Below are 20988 nucleotides of genomic sequence, written 5' to 3' on the forward strand. Positions count from 1 at the left end.
AGTAGATTAAAGTATATGATATCTAAAGATGGACACTCACATCCAATCTGGTCTGAAGGATGAACATCGTGAGGTTCCACAGTCAAAGTCTACAAAACTCACATAGACCAAGAACACCAAGAACACTAAACTTTAAGCAGTATGCTTGACAGAGCTTTGTATGTGTTCTGTCTGTAGCTGCCCATATTCACTATGTTTTCCACTTGTCTGTACCCTATCTCCATCGTCTGAACTGTAATGCACACTGTCAGTCACTGGACACCACATATACATGAATAACAGAGAATAAAGAACCATCCAATACACTTTTTATCACATTAAATGCTTACATTAGAACACCCTTTCACACACTCTTTATCCCACAACATTCAGAACTTGTTCCAAATGTCACCAAATCATCATGTTCAGCACGACGGCAGTAAGGACTAATGTGAAATATCAGAGCATCACAGTCGCAGGTGTCAGAGTGTGGAACGACTGTGTAGATGAAGTGAAAAGAACATCAATACACATCTGTTTAAAAACATTGCATCCATACGGGAAATGCTGTTCTCAGTGATCGAGGTGTCTCACTGTATTTTAAGATCGAGGTCCAACATCTCTAAAGTTAGAAATATCCTGTCTTAGAGTGACGCTGAAAAACTAGTTCATGCATTTATTACTTCCAGGCTGGACGGCTGTAATTCATTATTATCAGGATGTCCTAAAAACTCCCTGAAAAGCCTTCAGCTAATCCAAAATGCTGCAGCAAGAGTCCTGACAGGGACTAGAAAGAGAGCAGATTTCTCCTGTTTTGGCTTCCTGTTAAATCCAGAATTCAAAATCCTGCTCCTCACATACAAGGTCTTAAATAATCAGGCCCCATCTTATCTTAATGACCTTGTAGTACCATATCACCCTATTAGAGCACTTCGCTCTTCAATATTAATACTATACAAAGAATAAAACTACTTCTACTAAATGTAAAACTGGAATCCCATTTTCTCAAAGTTCTGCTTCTTTGGGATGCAGAACTGTACTGGGATCCCCACGTTGGTAAGAATACATCACATGAACAAAGGAGTGAATGTTGGCAGCGTAGTGAAGCAGAAAACGTTGTTGTAAGACTATTTTATTAACCTGCCTATCAATCTGTTTTCCCTCTTCATGCCTTTTCCTCTTTTTCCTTCCCTCTTCTCCTTCTTCTCACCACCATCTGTTTCTTGTCCTGCAGCATTCCTGTTCTTCCCAAGAGGATTCTGACATGTGGTTTTAATGAACTAACACGCAGTTACTTTTATCTTTCCCTATCTCATTGTGTTCTCTGTTCCCCAATGCATGAGAGCCTTTCCAAACAAACAGCACATACACACACATACGTATGTGGGTCTGTGCATAGCCTTTTTCTTTTTTAATCTGCTTTATCGTCCGGTTGGGTATGTTTTTATTTTTTTAGCCGCACTTGGTTTATGTTTTTAGTGGGATTAAGAATAAATCTGACTTTGAGTTCTGACCAGAACAGAGCTGATTTTTTTGTTTGTTTGTTTTTCTGGCAGAAAAGAGAAATCGGGAAGAATAAATCCCAGAACAGCAAAAGTACTCTAACAACTGAACGTTTGGCAACATCATAGCGTGTTCCTATTGTTCTCCATTTGGCCTCCAGATTGTGCCCCATGTCTTGTAGACAGACCCCACTTTGTGATTAGTAGACTTTACAAATTTGGCAATTAGTGACTCATCATAGTTCTGATCTTCATATAAGCATAAGACAGCATGCAGATGTCTCTGTGTAGCATACTGAGTACCAGGTAAGTGTGCAGGTTAAAGACTTTGTCTGCAAATGAAGTGGTCTCCTGTTTACTCCTGTGTATCCGAGGATTTCCTTTTCACAGTGGGAGAGTTTCTTTTTAATGTTTTGTAAAGATTTCAGGTGCATGTGTTTGTAACAGTTCATCATATTTATGTTAACCTGAATCATACTGTTACACTGGTTTTATTGTTTCATATTTGAGAAGCGCTTTACGCTACATCCAGTCATCCACCAATTCTTACACTGGTGTGATGTTTAGGTTAGTCTACCAGTAGCACTTAGTGAAGCTCTTAGTCTCATTGTTATTTCTGAACTGTTTGAGAACTGATTCTCACCTGCCTGTGTCCACATTTGTGTGGATATACTGTCCATACTGCAGTTTGATATACTGTTTCCTGTCTTGCAGTGACATGGCTTCTGAGGGAGCAAGGTTACGTCGCCTCTTTGCCTGGTTTGACCCTGAGAGTGTTGCGGTGAGATTTAGACACAACTAAGCTGCTTGGCTGAAGCTCACTTGTAACTTCATATATATTATTCAGTGGTTGTCTTTTGCGCAGGTGCTCACCATCCTGTTGGGGCTGTTCCAGGTGCTGTTCTCTGCCCCGTTTGCTTACATTGACCAAAGTCTTCCAAAACTCTTCATACTGCCACTAGTCTTAGGAATTGTGGTATGTACTTCATGATTCCTCCACCAATTTGCAGCCATAACGTAACATTCACACACATTCACACTCTGATGGACGCTTCAGAGAACAACTTTGGGTTAGCATCTTGCCCAGGATCTTGACACTCAGACTGGAGGAGCCAAGCATTGAACCACCAACCTTCCAATGTGTAGATGTCCTGCTCTAGGGCGTACGTTCAGAACCTGAGAGCAAGGCTACACCCATATGGGAGATTGTCCCGGGAAAATTTGCTTCAGGCCCAGGAACGTCAGCAGAGCTTGCACAACAGAGGGGCTAGGCTCAGACAGTTTTTGATTGTATTGCTTCTTTCTTCTAGCTCAAGGATCCTTGCTAAGTGGCAAGGACCCTTTGTGGTCACATGGCGATTGGGTGATCTTGACTAATAAGTAGTGCGATCGGACAGGGACATGCAGATATACCACTAAGTCGAAGCGTATAGAGAGGCTGGACAACCCTTCTCACTCCCAAAGCGTAACATTTTACGCTAGGTGACAAATCGTCACCATATTACGTTTTCGGCTACCCACCACGTTCCTAAATGACGACCTCGGAAAAAAGAGGACATATGAGAACCGTCTGGACTGAATCTACACATGTTCGCTCTTTTTCTTCAAATCGCTTAGAAACACGCTATTTAACATCATTAAAGTCCTGGATAAGATCAGGAATAAGGTTATGGTCAGGGCTAGGGATAAGGTTAGGTTTAGGGCTGGAATACAGGGCTGGAACGTCTATTACTGCGGGAGCATCATTGCACTGGATTCCAGCCATAACCCGCCGCGTACCATAAGAACGCCGAAGGTCTCCTTTCGCGTTCCTCAGGAACGCCGCGGGACGTGACAAAACGTCGACATGTTACGCCTTGGGAGTGAGAACGCTCTGGGCTGGAACAGCTTCTCAGATGAGACTGGTGAAGGAAAGATGAGTCGTCAGAGGTGCCAGATTCGACCATTCCTGTCTTGCTCCATTGTGATGACCATCTCACACAGGCCCACATAGCAGATGTTGCTGTACTGCAACAGCACTTTGCAGATGTGTTCTCCCCCTGCCTGGTTGTACTACACTCATAGAGCACTGTTGAAATGTGCTCTGGCGTGGTGGTGCAGTCACGCACCTATTGGTTACCTGAACATGTAAGACAAATTTATCAGAAGGAGGTGGCGTCTATGCTGGAGGTGGGAGTGATAGAGCCCTGCAGTTCCTGGTGTTGCTCCATAGTACTTGTGGTGAGGAGAAATGGGTCTTTATGGCTCTGTGTGGGATACCACAAGCTGTCAGGTTGATGTTTATTCCAAGCCCCAGTTTGACAAGCTACTGGTCCAGTTAGGCACTGCTTGTTTTTTCACAACGCTGGATTTGACCATGGGCTACTGTGTCCGGGAGTCCCTGAGGCAGGAGGGCTCATAGCCAACCCAAAAAGAAGTGAGCACATTGATGGAGGGCGGCACACTATCTGGGGCATCACCTGGGAGGCAGGCAGGTGCGCCTGCAGACAGACAAAACTACAGCCATCGTCCCAGAACCAAAAAAGAGGTGAAGCAGTTTTTGGGTCTGACTGGCAACTGCTGCTAGTTCATGCTTAGTTTCGTGGTGCAGACCAGCAACCTATCTGATCTCACTCACAAAGATGCCACACACCCAGGTCAGTGGATGTGTAGCCGCTAAGGCTGGTAGGCCTGCTGTTGACTACACCCGTCGCCTCCCCCTCTAACTCTTCTTGCTGTTGGGACTGCAATATAAATATCAGGATAAAACAAGTATGATCAAAACAACATAAACCATAAAATAAACACAAATTTCCACTTTGTGACAGATCCCACACGGCATTTGACCAGTTCCCTGTGGGGAACCCCTACTCCACACCCTTACTTTTCCTTCCCTTTTAATAATAATAATAATAATGGCATTTATATAGCGCTTTTCAGGGCCCTCAAAGCGCTTTACAATACCACTATTCATTCACTCTCACATTCACACACTGGTGGAGGCTACAGGTGTAGCCACAGCTGCCCTGGGGCAGACTGACAGAAGCGAGGCTGCCATATCGCGCCATCGGCCCCTCTGGCCAGTTTTAATCTGTAGATGGATGCCTCGAACAGAAGCCTGGGGGCCGTTTTGGGTCGACAGCCCTGTTGTCTACATTAGCCCAAAACTGTCTGTGAGAGAGGCCAGAGAAGGAGGACTGAGTTCACCTCGACTGAAAAGACACCGCAGTATAAAATCATAATTATTACTGTGGTTGTTGTCATTGTGGCTAATAGGAATAAATGGACTCTCACTTTTGTTGTGGAAGTTTTCCATTCAAATAAAGGCTGCAGACGAGCGGTGAGCGGTAGCTAACGTTCTTTAATCAAAACACAAAGAACAGACAACAAATTTTAAATACACTTAGTCATTGAGGGCTAGCAGGAGGGACCATGCGCTTACCTGCTGCTCCTTGGCAGGTAGCTCCATGCCCTCCTGGGTTTTAATTGCACCTTAGAACACATATGCATCAACACTACAATGAGCGGGTGGAGGGAGGTTTGGAGTCTTCTCCCACCCCCATTCTCTGCGGCCTGCTGGAGCGGGGGGGCTAGTAGGAGGAGTTGGCCGTCCGACTGCGGTCTGGGGTGTGGGGCCTCCCTGCTGCTGCGGAGTCGGGGTGGTCTGCCTCTCCCCACCGCAGGGAAAAGGGTAACACCACCTGGGTCTGGGTGCAATTCCCCCCTCCAGGGGCAAGGGTACCTAGACCCGGTTTGTAGAGTACGCTTGGGGAGTGTGATTGTGTGTACAGCGTCTCTTTATGTCTGTCTCCACGTTGGTTGAGTGTGGAGTGAGTGCATATGAGAGCATGAGGGTGGGAATGGATGTTTGTGTCTGTGTGTGCCTGTATGTCTGTGTCTATATGTCAGGTTGGGTATCAGACGCCACCTCTCTGGGGACACCTCAGGCCCTCCAAGGTTTGGAGGCCTATCTCCACCCACCACCACTTCCCCTGCCGGTGGCGGACTCCCTCAGGTGTCGGTGTGTTGGTGGTTCTTTGTGTCTGGGGGTGGGCGTCCGGGTACACACCGGCTCACTCCTTGGCGGCCGCTTGTCGGGGCCTGGGGCCTGGGGCTCGCTCGGGCCCCTTTGGAGGTGGGGTGCCCCCGGCCTCTCGGCCTAGGGCTCGGTCACTCAGGCGCAGCTGGGGGCCGGCGGAGCTCACGGGCGCGTCACTGCAACCCCCCCTGGCTTCTGCTCCGCGGCTGCTGAGTGAGCCCTCATCTGGGACTCTCCTCAGCTCTTACTGGAACAGTGGCGCGGCTGCCCCTCTGTTGGTCTTCCATGGTCTCTTGTGTTCTGGGGGCCTCTGGATGTCTGGAGTTTTGATCTCCTCCATACCCGCTTCACACCCTGGAGGATGGGGCTGTGGCCCCCCCACACTCCCTAGCAGATCATTACATGGAGAAACCTTTGGAATGCAAGCATGCTGATCCACACAGGTATGCACACATGGGTATTCACAGACGCGGACTAAAGCTTTCTTGGCTGCTGCCTCAAAGCACACTGTGCGCTGTCTATCTTGCGTGCTGCACAATATCGTTTATTACTTAGTAAATACTGATATCTATGACTAGCTAGTTTATTGTGATGGTGCTTTGTTTTCTCTATTATTATGTTGCTCTTTGTTGTTTGCTGTCTCCTCTGTTTGTTTGTTTGTTTGTTTGTTTGTTTTTTCTCCATACAGGTGACCCAGGAGTTTTTTTTTTTTTTTTTTTGTCTCTCTTCCCCCCCCTTCTCACCGTCTCTTCTCCCCTTGGGTTTTCTTTCTTTCTCTCCCCCTCTCTCTCTCATTCATTCCCCCTGTCCTATTTATTAAAAAAAAAAAAAAAAAAAAAAAAAAAAAAAAAAAAAATGACAAAGGATGAACTGAAGCTCTGCCATCACGTAATGTCGCATACTGCTGTTTCTGATGTCATTTAAAAAAAAAAGAAAAAAAAAAAAGAAAAAAAAAAAAAAAAAAAAAAAAAAAAAAAAAGAACAGACAACCAAGCTTGATGAAGTCCCTGCATGACCGCGGGACAGACGGTCAGCAGAGTCTGAGCCCAGCATGGCTCTCAGTTAAATACCTTCTCCAGGAACAAAAGGCAGTACACAGCTGTTTCACACTCCCTTGCTGCCTCCCAGAGTCCTCGAAGACACAAAAGACTCTTCCTGAGGAGTTGTCTGCTTCTCCCAACTTCCTTACTACACCCCCACCATCTGTCTTACTGTATGAGTGTGAGACATGTTAAAATCCAGTGGCACCAAGGCATCATACAATAAAATGATGTGATTAATACATAAGTAAAAGAAATTCCCATACAGCCTCCACACACTGTGTGCATCGGGTCCTTGCCATAATGTAACTGACTTCATTATGGCAAGAATCAGATTGTTGCACTTTTGGGGGAGCATCAGAATCAGAATCAGAATCAGAATCAGAAAGGGTTTTATTGCCAAATGTTGAGCGGGTTTACAACATTAGGAAATTGCTGCGGTGCTTCAGTGCAAACATACTGTTATAAATACTGTTATAAATTAAGCTTAAATAGACATGAAAATAAAAATGAGAATAAGAATTAAAAGAGATGAGACTGAACATCTTTTAATCTCAAATGATTGATTTAGTCCCTCACATTAGACCAGTTCTGCTACTAACTGGAAAGTAGGTGCTTTGATTTCTCGTGGCTCCAGCCTGCAGACTAAATTGTCTTTTGGCCTGCAGCCTGATGGGAACAAACAGAGTGTACAAAGTGTCCTTTGGAGTGGGTGTATGTTGTATATGAAGCACTTGGGTAGAAAAAAGTACTTGAATGAGGCATGTTGTATAAAGTGCTTTAAGTGATCAAGTGCAGTAGAAAAGAGCTAAAAAGTTGCCCATTGCCTGCATATACACACAGTACGCATGTTGTTTTTGTTCAGGGAAGGCCTTGTGTGAATCCTGTCCTACATGTTGGAGTACATGTAGGACATGGTGCATCATAAGAGTTCATACAGTAAAGGAGGCCACAAACTGTAGAACAACTGGAATCTCTCATCGTTCAAAATGGAAAAGCTTTTGATTTTAAAATATTTTTGTAAGTTGAATTAAACCATGTGCTGTGTGTACCCCCCGCCCCAACAAATGAAAGAATTCCTTAGTTCGAGGATTTTGTTCTACTCTTTCATATTTGACTTGTACACTGTTTGATTTGTGCGCTCCTGCTTGCTATCATTTATCATTGAAGCAACATTAACCTTCCAGTTATATTTCTTGTGTGTCTTGCAGGTTATGGCAGGGGGGTCCTTGACAATGGCCAATGAAAAGAACCCTAGCAGACTACTAGTGAGTTGGCATGAAATGCTAATGTGAAGGTCAGATTGAAAAAAAAGGGAACAAAAAAACCAAACTCAAAAACTAAAATATCACATTAGATGGGTTTTCTAACAGCAAATACACTGCTGTGTGTGTGTGTGTGTGTGTGTGTGTGTGTGTGTGTGTGTGTGTGTGTGTGTGTGTGTGTGTGTGTGTGAGAGAGAGAATCCTTGGCATAACTGGGATTGAGCACTCTTGTTTTTGCGACGTAGCCTGAAAGACCTCAAAAAGTAACGGCAAGCATCGAACTAAAGAAGCAGCTGAGACAATAGTCATCGATGTCTGTCGGTCTAGACCAGGGGTGAGCAATTCCAGGCCTCGGGGGCCACAGTCCTGAGGTTTTAGATCTCACCCTTGGTCAACACACCTGAATCACATGATTAGTTCATTACCAGGCCTCTGGAGAACTTGAAGACATGTTGAAGAAGTCATTTTGCCATTTAAATCAGCTGTTTTGGATCAAGGACACAACCTGCAGGACACCGGCCCTCGAGGCCTGGAGTTCCCCACACCTTGTCTAAAAGTGTTACAAAGACATTTGTAATGCTTTGGGACTCCAGTAAACAACAGTGAGAGCAAAATTGCTCCAAGAAGCCAGAACATCATCTACAGACCTGCAGGCCTCACCTGCCTCAGTTATAAGACTGGGCAAAAATGCATGGGCATAGGCTTAGGAGGAACCCAATGCTGACCAAGAAGAACACAAAGGCACTCAGGTTTCCCAAAAACATCCTGATGATGCCCATTCGATGAGGAAAAAGCTAAAGTGTTTTAGTCCTGTTGCATGTGGTGTAAAATCATTACATTTCAAAAACACAGTTTTTAAAGTAATGATACTCAGGTTTGTGTAATCTTAAAATTAGTTTGTTCTGAAACATGTAGAGTAAGTATAAGAAACATGCCAAAAGACTAAGACTGCTATCATGTCTCACAGTGTCCCAATACCTGATTACATTCCTGATAAAATGAGCATTTTTTGTATTACATAATCTCGCATGATTAATAAAATCACTGTCTCCTCTGCAGCTTCAAGGTTGTGTCTGCAGCAATGTGGTTGGTCTGTTGGGGACGTTGCTTGCTTTCGGCCTGTATTACTACACCCTCCACACATCACCCAGAGAAGTCACATGCTCGGATGACTACTACTCGAGGGGTTGCCTCCCACAACTACTGGCAGTCAGTGTCATCAGTTATGTTTTGGTTTTTCCCCTTTCACTTATTTTGACACATTGATCTCTTTTCATTTTCCCCCTTTCTAATCCTAAAAGTCCTGTGGATTGTAGTACAGCCTGTCTCTCTTGTGCTCTGCAGGACTACTCCTGGAGTGTGACGCTGCTGCTGCTGCTCTTTGACACCGGTGCTGTGGTCATGCACTGTCTCCTCTCTATCGCCGCCTTCAAAACACTGAAGACAAACTGAGACACACAAACCAAAACCACTGTAGTAGTCATTCTACTTTGGTGTCCTGAGCTTGATTCCTGGTGTAAGAAAACTTAATGGAATCTGACTTTTCCTTTACTGACAAGTCAGAATATCTACTGATCCCACCCTCTGTACAAACAACTACTTTCACTATATCTTATGTTTTGTAACCACTGTATAACAAAGACCCTCATTAATAAATGTGATTACTGGTTGTCACTGTATTATGTGGTCTTCATAGGTTGACCTCTTTGTGAATGGTAGCTTGGTTGTACTAAAGTTACCATCTAATTTTCTGTTGAGCTCCTGGTGATGGGGAGGCCTAGCATTGCACACACTGTTCCCTTTTCCCAGCTTCCAGTCTGCTTTCAGTAGACAGATGGCCTCACTGTTAGTCTTCAAACTTTTGTTGATAAAACCTTTAGTCAGGGCTGAATCATGTGACCCTAACCCATACATCAGTTATGCTGTTACATATTTTCATTTTCAATATCTTTCCTGACTTATATTAAATAGTTATCACATTTTTTTCTAAACCCCGCGTCTCTGTGGCTTTTAAACCCCAAAACACGCTGCGCCAAAAACTGGTCCACCCCAAGGATCGGGTCCCCCGACACAAACAGAGTAACATAGTGTACGCTGTTAAGTGCAGGAGGATTGCCAGGATTTATACATCGGGGAAACCAAACGACCTCTGGCGAAGCGGATGGCACAACACAGAAGAGCCGCCTCATCAGGCCAGGACTCTGCAGTCTATTTACACCTACAGGCCAGTGGACACTCTTTCAATGATGAGGATGTATCAGGGCGGAGTCAAGGAGGCCATTTATGTGAAAAGGGAAAGACCATCTCTGAATGGAGGAGGGGCCTAAGGGTACATCTGTCACCATCTCCTCCTCCTCCATCCCAGACACCACAGATCTGCTCCAGTTCACCTACCGACCCAACAGATCCACCGAGGACGCCATCGCCCACGTCCTGCACACCACCCTCAGCCACGTGGACAAGAAACAGGGTAACTATGTGCGAATGCTGTTTGTTGATTACAGTTCAGCATTTAACACAATAGTGCCCTGCAGACTGTTCACAAAGCTGAGGGATCTGGGACTTAACAGCCGTCTGTGTGCATGGGTGTTGGACTTCCTCACTGGCAGAACTCAGGTGGTGAGGGTGGGCAGGTGCTTCTCCAACAGCATCACCATCAACACAGGAGCACCTCAGGGATGTGTCCTCTCACCACTGCTATACTCCCTCTACACTTCAGACTGTGTGGCCACCCATGGCTCCAACACCATTGTGAAGTTTGCTGACGACACAGTGGTGTTGGGTGCCATCTCCAACAACGATGAGACGGCCTACATGGATGAAGTGAAGAATCTGGCATCGTGGTGCCAGGACAACCACCTCCAGCTGAACGTCGGCAAGACCAAGGAGCTGGTGGTGGACTTCAGAAGGGGTCAGCACAGAGACTACAAGCCCATTATCATCAATGGAGCTCCAGTGGAGAGGGTGCAGTCCTTCAAGTATCTTGGTGTCCACATCTCCTCAGACCTGACATGGGCTGCCCACATTCAGGTCCAGACCAAAAAGGCTAGGCAGCGCCTGTATCACCTACGACAACTGAGGAAGTTCAGGGTCTCTCCAAAGATCCTCAGGATTTTCTATACAGGCGCTGTGGAGAGCATCCTCACACAGAACATCCTGGTTTGGGAACAGCTGTGTTAAGGACCAAAAAGCTCTTCAGAGAGTGATCCGTACAGCAGAACGCTGCTGCAGGATTGCTCTCCCCCGCTTCAGGACACCTACACCAGGAGATACCGGACTAGAGCAGATACTGAAGGTCCCGTCCCATCCTGCCAACAAACTGTTCCAACTTCTACAATCTGGTAGAAGGTTCAGCATCATCACGCATGTGTGAATGGGTGGATGACTGGTTGTGTAAAGCGCTTTGGGGTCCTTAGGGACTAGAAAAGTGCTATAGAAATACAGGCCATTTACCATCATCCGGGCAAGGACAGAGAGACTCTCTCTCTCTCTCTCTCTCTCTCTCTCTCTCACACACACACACACACACACACACACACACACACACACACACACACACACACACGACTCTCTTCTAGACACTAAACCAGGGGTCGGCAAACCATAGCTGGACTTTACCGGGCTGTGATTTTTCGCTTTTATGTGCTGATGGGTTTGTTTGTTTCATGTTTCAGTCATATGGCACACTGACTTCTATGTGAATGTGCAGTAGTATCATGTATGCAGCAAGCAGGTGAATTCTGTACATTAAGTGAATTTCCTTCGGGATTAATAAAGTATTCTGATTCTGATTAAATAGGAATGGACAATCTGAACATTTTACAAAATAGACAATATGAACATATTTAAAAGTAAAGGAATTTGAAATGTACATTGTGCCGGTGGGTTTAGAGCAGGAGTCAGCAACCTTTCTGATGATGAGTGCCATCTAAAATGTTCTCCCCCAAGGAAGACCAACAGAGGGGCAGCCGCACCACTGTCCCAGCAAGAGCTGAGGAGAGTCCCAGATGAGGGCTCACTCAGCAGCCGCGGAGCAGAAGCCAGGGGGAGTTGCAGTGACGCGCCCGTGAGCTCCGCCGGCAGCCAGCCGTGCCTGAGTGACCGAGCCCCAGGCCGAGAGGCCGGGGGCACCCCACCCCCGAAGTGGCCTGAGCGGGCCCCAGGCTCCAGGCCCCGATAAGCGGCCACCAGGAGTGAGCCGGTGTGTACCTGGACGCCCATCCCCAGACACAAAGAACCACCAACGCACCGACACCTGAGGGAGTCCGCCACTGGCAGGGGAAGTGGTGGTGGGGGGAGATAGGCCTCCAAACCTTGGAGGGCCTGAGATGTCCCCAGAGAGGTGGCGCCTGATACCCAACCTGACATATAGACACAGACATACAGGCACACACAGATACAAACATCCATTCCCACCCTCATGCTCTCATATGCACTCACTCCACACTCAACCAACGTGGAGACAGACATAAAGAGACGCTGTACACACGATCACACTCCCCAAGCGTACTCTACGAACCGGGTCTAGGTACCCTTGCCCCTGGAGGGGGAACTGCACCCAGACCCAGGTGGTGTTACCCTTTTCCCTGCGGTGGGGAGAGGCAGACCGCCCCGACTCCGCAGCAGCAGGGAGGCCCCACCCTCCAGACCCCAGTCGGACGGCCAACTCCTCCTACTGGCCCCCCCTTCAGCAGGCCGCAGGTCTCTTGTGTTCTGGGGGCCTCTGGATGTCTGGAGTTTTGATCTCCTCCATACCTGCTTCATGCCTTGGAGGACGGGGCTGTGGCCCCCCCACACCCTCTAGCAGATCATTACATGAAGGAACCTTTTAAAAACAAGCGCGTCCATGCTCACAGGTGTACACACGGGTGATCACAAACTACACCCTTTTTGGCTCCTACCTCAAAGCACACTGTGTTCTGTTGATCTTATGTGCTGCACAATAATGTTTAATATTTAGTATTTACTGTCATATTCCCATATATCATTGTGATGTTGTTTATTATGTTGCTCTCGTTTTCTTCTGCTTGTTTTCTTTTTTCTTTCTCAACAGGTGATCCAGGTGATCGATATTTGTTTTTTTTTGTCTGCTTATTTTGTTGGTTTGTTTTTTGCCCTTTACCCAAGTCCCTCTTCTCAGCTGTTTTTCCCCCTCTTCCGTTCTCCCTTTTCTTTTCCACATTCAAGTCTGTCCTATATTCAGCAAGTAAAAATAAAAAATAAAATAAACAATAAAAGGTGAATCAAATGGACCATTACCGCTGGGATGGTCTATTTGTTAAAGTAAATCCGTTGGGCATCTTTCTTTGCCTTTAGACAATAATTCTGATGCAAAAGAGCCAAACGGGACAGGCCAAAAAAAAAAGTTCTCCCCCCCTTTGCACAAGTCGACGAGCGTGTCAGGTTACATTTCACTGTGTGTTATAATTGTATAACGATGCATGTGACGAATAAAGAACCTTGAACCTTACAATGCTGTGATTGCAGCCATTCCCCAACTCTCTGTGAATGGTACTCATGGCCATGGTGGTTGTTGATCAATGGTCATGAGAATTTGCATAATTATGATGAAGGAGCTTGTTTGGGGAATTTAAACGGGTGGATTTAGTGGCAGAAACACACACGGGCACAGGATCGCGGTGAAGCAGATTTATTTACAGTGATACGGGAATATTTACAAGGGAAGGGGCTATATACAGTGGCCGGGTAAATGTGCGAGGAGACAGAGCCGAGGGGATGAAACGGAGCCGAGGTATGCGGGAGGATAGATGGCGCACCGGAGCTACCTGAGGACGAGGGACAAAACAGAGTTAGGGGATAACGTCGAGAGTAAAACTGAGGCGGACGGGGAGAGTTGGAGAGCTTACTTGAAACACCGAAATACAGGTAAGGCAGTAGTCACAGGCTGGCGCGAGGTAAGTCTCTGTCACAGATCCAAAGAGGGCAAGCACACAAAGAAACAGGCAGGCGAGCAGGCGGCGAGACAGGCTGGTGTAGAGGGAAAGCAGGCAGGAGACGGATCTTAAAACATGCAGCTCAGTAGCGCGGAACCAACAGATTAACCTTGCAAAAGCACGTTAGCACTTGTGGAAGCGACAATACTCCGACACCAGACGTCTGTCACTCAGCTCCATCAATGCTCCCACTGACGACGTCCAATGCACCGCAGGTGTGCCGAAATACCATCAAGCACCGCCCCGCCTACCTGTGTCTCAAAAAGGGAAACAAAACCCAGGAACAACAACACGCATGCCCAACGACTCGTAATAGTAGCCCCCCCCCCCTCAAGGGATGCCTCCCGGCGGCCCTCCAGGCTTGTCAGGATGCTTCCTGTAAAAATCCGTAATAAGACCCTGGTCCACAATAAAGGCCCCAGGGATCCAGGAGTGCTCCTCCGGGCCATATCCCTCCCAGTCCCCCAGAGGGTGGGCACAGCGGGCTGTGAGAGACAGGCTTGAGTTGAGAAACATGAAATGTGGGATGAACCCTCATGGAGGCCGGCAGCTGCAGCCTCACAGAAACAGGGTTGATGATGCGTTGGCTCGTGAAAGGACCCAGGAAGCGAGGAGCGAGCTTCCTGGACATGCACTTCAGAGGAATATTTGCAGAGGACAGCCAAACCTGTTGGCCCACCGTGTATCGAGGTGCAGGCGTCCTCCTCCGATCAGCAGCATGGCGGGTCCGAGTTGCAGTCCGGAGCAGCGCTGCCTTAGCCTGGCGCCAGATCCGCCGACTGCGACGTAAATGGTCAGCACCGCTGGGACTGCAACCTCCGCCTCCTGAGAGGAAACAGCGGCGGCTGATATCCAAGACATATCTCAAACGGAGAAAAATCAGTGGCAGCCGAGGTGAGGGAGTTATAAGCATATTCGATCCAGGCAAGATGACTACTCCAGGAAGCGGGGTCAGAGGAGGCCACACAGCGCAGAGTGGACTCCAGCTGCTGATTAGCCCTTTCAGTCTGTCCATTAGACTGCGGGTGATAGTCCGAGGAAAGGCTCACCCCCACCCCCAAAGCAGCACAAAAAGTCCCCTGTCAGACACAATGTCCAAAGGAATCCCATGTAAACGAAAAACGTGATCAACGAGCAAGTGAGCAGTTTCGAGGGCAGAAGGGAGCTTAGATAGAGGGACAAAATGCGCCGCCTTGGAGAACCTGTCGACAATGGTGAAGATAACCGAGTGGTTAGAGGAACGCGGCAACCCGGTCCACCACAATATGCGACCAGGGCCGACCCAGGACAGGCAGGGGGTGTAGCAGCCCGGGGGGGCCAGGTGATGGCTCTTATTGCATGCACAGGTGTTGCAGGCCAGTACATATTTGCAGGCATCACTCGCCAAAGCGGGCCACCAAAAGGAGCACCTTAACAGGGAAACCGTATGACGCACGCCGGGGTGACAGGCGAATCGAGAAGCGTGCACCCAGTGCAGGACGCGTGCGCGCACGGCCGACGGGACAAACAGCTTGCCAGGCGGGCCCGAACCGGGGTCCGGTTCCTGCAGCTGCGCACGCCGCACCAGGCTCTCGATTTCCCACGTCACGGCCCCCACCACGCAGGACGAGGGGATGATAGTGGCCGCCCCTGTAGACTCAGATTTGGGAGAGAATTGACGGGACAAGGCGTCAGGCTTAGAGTTGCGGGAACCCGGTCGGAAAGAGATAGTAAAATTAAACCGGCTAAAAAACAGCTGCCACCTGACCTGCCTGGAGTTGATCAGGTCACTCAGCTTAATCCTGTGTGAACAACTGTAAATATTGTTTTTCATCTTTACATACTGTGTATTTGAAATATTCTTGTTTAATATCCAAGTAATACTGTTCAAAGTTAGGGTCATGTTCATACATGTTAAAAATGCCTGTAAGTCAAACTGAGTTCAGTGACAATTACTGTTTGTTTGAATCAGTTTATTAATAACATAAAACCTTTAAACTAATGCAACACATATAACAATGTAACAAATATATTCAAATAAATGCATTTCTCAATACATACGTCATTTGGGAACTGATCTTTCTAGAAGTGAAACAGTCGGTCCATCCTCTCCCTGCTCTCCTCTCCTCAGCCTCTCTTTGCTGCCTCATGTCCTCTCTGATGAGGTCTAGCAGCTCATCATCTCTTCTCCTCTTCCTCCCTGTCGTAGGTGGCTGAGCCGCTTCGTCATCGCTGTCGTTTTGGTCACACACTGCTGTGCTTGGCCCTGGAGTGTCCTCAGGGAGAGAGGACATTAGGACAGGAGGCTTAGTGGAAGGCATCTGCCCTATCACCTCATCCATGAGGGCAAACCAGGGCCAAGCACAGCAGTGGGCTTCCCACTGACCCCTCTCCTGAGCCTGGATACTTGCAATCCTAAAGGCAGAGGAAATCAAAGATGACAGCAGGCAAATAAAAACACCACAACAACTCTTAGTAGTTGCACATTTATTAACTTGTGTTCTTAAGAATCATCTTCTTGATAACACACAGACGTACTTTGTATTTTTTGAACTTATCTCATGTCTTCTGGCCTGCAAGCGGGTGACTTTCCCCTGCAGGCCCATCTTCTCCAGAATTGTCCTGATCACACACAACAAATAAGAGAAGAAAGGAAACCATGGCAACTATGTTAATCCCTAAACCCAAAAGTTTTCACAGCAGAGGAACGCCGTCTGGACATCACAGGTTCTGCACAGCAGCGGTCCGTGGGTCGTTTGGTACCAGGCCACGAGAGTTGAGGCTCCGCTGTGAAATTTATGGTTTTCAGGGTTTGTATCGTTAACTCGGTTTCCCTGGGTCTTTCCCCTTGTTGTAGTTGTGCGTCTTATTTTGAAAGACATATTTACACGTTACCATAGCGACCAGAGAGCATTAAGCGGCAGAGAGGAGGATGTTACTGTCAATGTTGGCGCATTTCAGGAGGACGCTGCTAATAAAGTTACACAATTACACAGTACATTCACGTTTATTATTATATTTACAAAATACAACAGTTTTCGTCTTGGTCGGATCATTTTATGTGGTTGTATTTATCCGCGACACCTTAAAGGCTCCGTGTCTGACATAAACCGGCCTGTGGCGCACCAAAGGTTGGGGGACTGCTGCTGTGCAGCATGAGGGTTAATGGGACCGTACTCATATGAATATGATGTGTAAAGTGATTTATTCTTGTACATCCACGCCGTAGCGGCCCAGTTCTTCACCCTAGTGAAGAGGTGAACGTTTTCTCCTCATTTTCATAAATTAAGCATTTGGTCTTTGTTCCCCACAACATATCACCAATTCGAAAAAATCTAAATTAGCTGTATGTAAGCGGCAATACATGGAAAACCGCGGGACCTTGCTTCCTTCCCCTGAATTCGGACACAGCCAGTGAATGAGAGACAGAAGGGAAACACAGCTGGGGCAAATCAGAGCTAACGAGACAGGGGAAGCAAAACCTGAAACAATAACCTGAGACACGGACTTCAAAGTGAAACAGGAAACATAACACAGAGACGCGGACTTGACAAGGGGACACAGCAGCCAGGGGAGTAACTATGGAACACAGAAACCAGAAGACAGAGCTCTAATAAAGAAACCAAAGACTAGAAATGATATCAAAGTTCATAAATAACACAAAACTGAAAACCCAGGCACCCGAACACCTCCCCCTGATTCCCAAACTACCTCAGCTGTTTTTTGGGCTCTACTCTGAGCACCTCTTGGATGACTGAAGGGTGGCTAGTCCTCTTTGGGTGAGATCTGCCACCCTTTAGACAAAGCTCATTTCTGCTCTCTTTGTCATCTCATTCGTTCTGTCAGTTTTCCCACCTTCTAGGTTTCTTGTGGGTTCTTGGGTGCAGCGATGGCCTGGGATGCTGCTGACACGGGCTCTGGGTTCTCTCTCAGTGGGTGGTATATAGGAAATATGACTCTTTGTGCTGGCTCTCTCCTTCTGGGAGTCTTAAACATCCTGAACCCTTTCCTTTCCCCACTTCCTCTGAAAACACATCACTCACACACAAGGTATGAGCGGGAGGAGCACAAGCTACGTAGGGCGATGCACATGGATTTGATGGCCGCGCTGTGTGTCCATCTGTCTCCATTTCCCATTTTTCAACCCTGTCTGGGACCAGGGTTGGTTGGAGCACCTGTCCATCCTCAAATCACAGGGTGTGGTGGATGTCTTTGTGCAGCTTCTGTGTGTCTGTAGCTAGATCTGGGTTGGAGGCTCACTGAGCCTCGGTCCCTGTGAGAAACTGTCATTGAGAGTGGGGGTGGGGATTCACCTCCTACCGTTCCCCACTCGGCGTTGCTCGTTTTGGATGGTTGCTGGCCTGCTCTCCTGGGGGTTGTGGTCCGAGCCGAGGTGGCTTGGCCTTCTTCTTTGCCTGGACAGTCACAGGGCACAGATAATAATGTGAATAATAAAGTAAAATAAACAAATAAAACAGAGATGGTTAGAGCTGTGTTTAAGGATTAAAGGATATGACTTCTATACCAAACACCAAAGGAAACAAACAAAAAAATCACATTAAACAGAAACATTGTGATAGCTTCGCGGTGCAAAAATGCAAAGCGCCTAAACCTGCATTCTGTACTGATACTATGTTTCACAATGGAAGCTTATATTACATTATATTACACAAACTGAATTTCCCGGAGGAACCCACCCGAGGGATGAATAAAGTTTCATCTAATCTAATCTAGACTGACGATTTATGATTGACAGGTCATCAGGAAATGGGCAAACAGTTTCAGTCAGACCCGCCCTCTTCGTCATATCCTTCCCTTAAAACAGGACTAATAGATGATGTCGCAGTAGCTTTCACTGCAGGAAAGTACACATAAAATAATACAGAAAAATCCTTCATATTTACACTTTACTTTGAACTAGAATTTCCCTGCATGTATTCCTGTAGAGTAAACATTTAGTGTATTGTTACTAATTTATATTTTACTTCTGCAGCTTTATGTGAAACCGTGTCTGCAATTTCATAAGCACGTACTGGATAGGCTGTTAAAAGATGGATGTATTTCTACTTTAATCCATTATGTTGGAAGTGGCTTGATCTTCTGAAGTTACCCAGGGATTAGCAGTTAGGCTGCACAAGCACTGATGCTCTTTTCCTTTACATCTGCCAGCTGTGTGTAGAGTAACCTGTACAGTTTTGTGGTAGAACGTTGCAAAACTGGTTTTACAGACAGGATTAAGTTTTTACACTCCAGTGTTACCAGTGAGTGAAGGTTATCCTTTGAATCAGCACGTCTTTAGCCACAGGAAACTTTCTGAATAGCCCCAGGTCTTTATCAAAGGACAGAATCCATTTATCTCTGGTTATCATGAGCAAAGTCACATTTGAAACACTTCCATCTCTGTCTCACCAAACTACCCTAATCAAAGAAATCAATACCAGCTGAGTATAACTGTGAGCTTTATGTTATATGTTTACTGTTGTAAACTGTGAGTGGTGACAAACAGGGTTCAACACTGTGCAGGACTCCAGCAGCTGTGCTGCAAAGCCGGCTGATTTGGTGGTGATTTGGTAGCTAAAAGACTTCAACAGTGGTTATAAGAATTATTTAAAAAAGTAAACGAGAAAGACAAACGTGAGGTGAGACGGAGCTGCCTCTGGCTCTAATGCAAACTTGTGTAAGTGAATCAGAGGCTCTCAGTGCTTCGAAGTTGTTTATTCATTCCTAATGAAGTACGACAGAAGGTCAGAGGGACAGGCGAACACATCTGTGATGGTGTAAACCTGAAATCATGCAGCTGCTCAGAGTGCTGTACACGGGTGTGCGTGACAATGAGTAACCTACAGTTTCACTCACCAATCTGTAGAAGGGAGGGTTTCTGTAAAGCTAACCACACAGCAAAATATCAGCTGTCAACCAGTAACAGAGCATGTGTTTGGGATGTGGTGGGATGGGACATTTTGGCTTGTGCCTAACAAAGAAGGACAAAAGTGGCATTGAGTTCAATTAGTCATTCTAATTAGGTTTTATTTGGTTTTATTTAAGAAGGTATGTTCAGTCTGTTTTTTTTCTTTTGGCAAGTTCAGTGTTCAACAAATAGTTTCAGAAATGCAAATGAAGATGTTGCTTGAAGATGTTTCACCTCTCATCCGAGAAGCTTCTTCAGTTCTAAGGTCAAATGGTGGAGAGTCCCAGATATAAACCTAGTGGGAGTTTCCCCCCACAGAGGGACAAAAGGACCCCCTGATGATCCTCTAATCAGCTGAGCCAAGGTGTGAAACTGGGTGTGGGTCACAATCAGCCAGAGTTTCGGGTGTGTTCATTGTGAAACCTGGCCCCACCCTATCATGTGATTTCCTGAGGTCAGATGGCCCAGGATGTGAGTGGGCGTTAAGGCGTCTGGGAAGGGATCTCAAAACTGGATTATAGATGGCAGAGAGTTGGTGTCGTAAACCCCGCCTCTGTTCAAAGATGGTCGCTCACAGTGGACATAGATGGCTTCTTTCACTCCTCTTTCAAACCATCTGTCCTCTCTGTCCAAAATGTGAACATTGGCATCCTCGAAAGAGTGACCTTTATCCTTAAGATGCAGATGGACTGCTGAGTCTTGCAGTTGCATGACGAACTCTGTATTCCTCGTCCACACGTAAACACAAAAAAGGAGTTTTAAAAAAATCTCCGTTTTCGGTGATTCGAAACGCCGTTTACGTTTTCAAAATCACCCGTGTAGGTGCGGACGCAGCGTAAAAGAGTTAGTAGTTTATTTTATTACTACCTGCAGATTACCTGTATTTAGTTAATTGTTTCCTAAATGTTTGAGGTGTAAAATAAACCGCAATGGAGCAAAATATGGGCGTGTGTGGTTAAAGGATGTGTTTGCGCGTGCATGTGCGCGCGCGGGGGTGGCGTGAACATTTTTCTTGTAAAACAAAGGGGGGCCTGGCAAAAAAGTTTGGGAACCACTGAGTTAGGAAAACATAACATTTGAAGACAAGTCTCGAAAAAGTACTACAATACGTTATTATTAGTATTAATAGCTATTACTGCTCACAAACCCGCCTGCAATACGAGCCAAATACGTGAGAGCTCGCTTTTATGGATTCAGTGGTGTTTTTGCCGCTGTGGAAAGTGGACATCACAGCAGAGGACGGAACATTACAGTCACGCAGGGGTTTCCCTTATATCAGCTGAGCACCGGACTGTACCATTACCCTGCCTTATGGGGGACACACTAGGGAAAACGGACACAGT

General features: G+C 46.6%; 1 protein-coding gene across 1 annotated transcript in view; it reads left to right on the plus strand.

The window, feature by feature from the left end:
* The window catches only part of si:dkey-9i23.16 (uncharacterized), a 15279-nt gene extending 5796 nt beyond the window's left edge, over positions 1–9483 (plus strand). The window contains exons 2-6 of the mRNA XM_023154071.2: positions 2196–2262; positions 2347–2457; positions 7751–7807; positions 8864–9013; positions 9149–9483. Of these exons, the coding sequence (XP_023009839.2) occupies positions 2200–2262; positions 2347–2457; positions 7751–7807; positions 8864–9013; positions 9149–9256 (489 nt within the window). The 5' untranslated portion in view covers positions 2196–2199 and the 3' untranslated portion in view covers positions 9257–9483. The remainder of the gene's footprint in view (positions 1–2195; positions 2263–2346; positions 2458–7750; positions 7808–8863; positions 9014–9148) is intronic.
* The last annotated feature ends 11505 nt before the right edge of the window (positions 9484–20988 follow it).

This window comes from Maylandia zebra, linkage group LG6, assembly GCF_041146795.1.
Source record: "Maylandia zebra isolate NMK-2024a linkage group LG6, Mzebra_GT3a, whole genome shotgun sequence".
Lineage (NCBI taxonomy): Eukaryota > Metazoa > Chordata > Actinopteri > Cichliformes > Cichlidae > Maylandia > Maylandia zebra.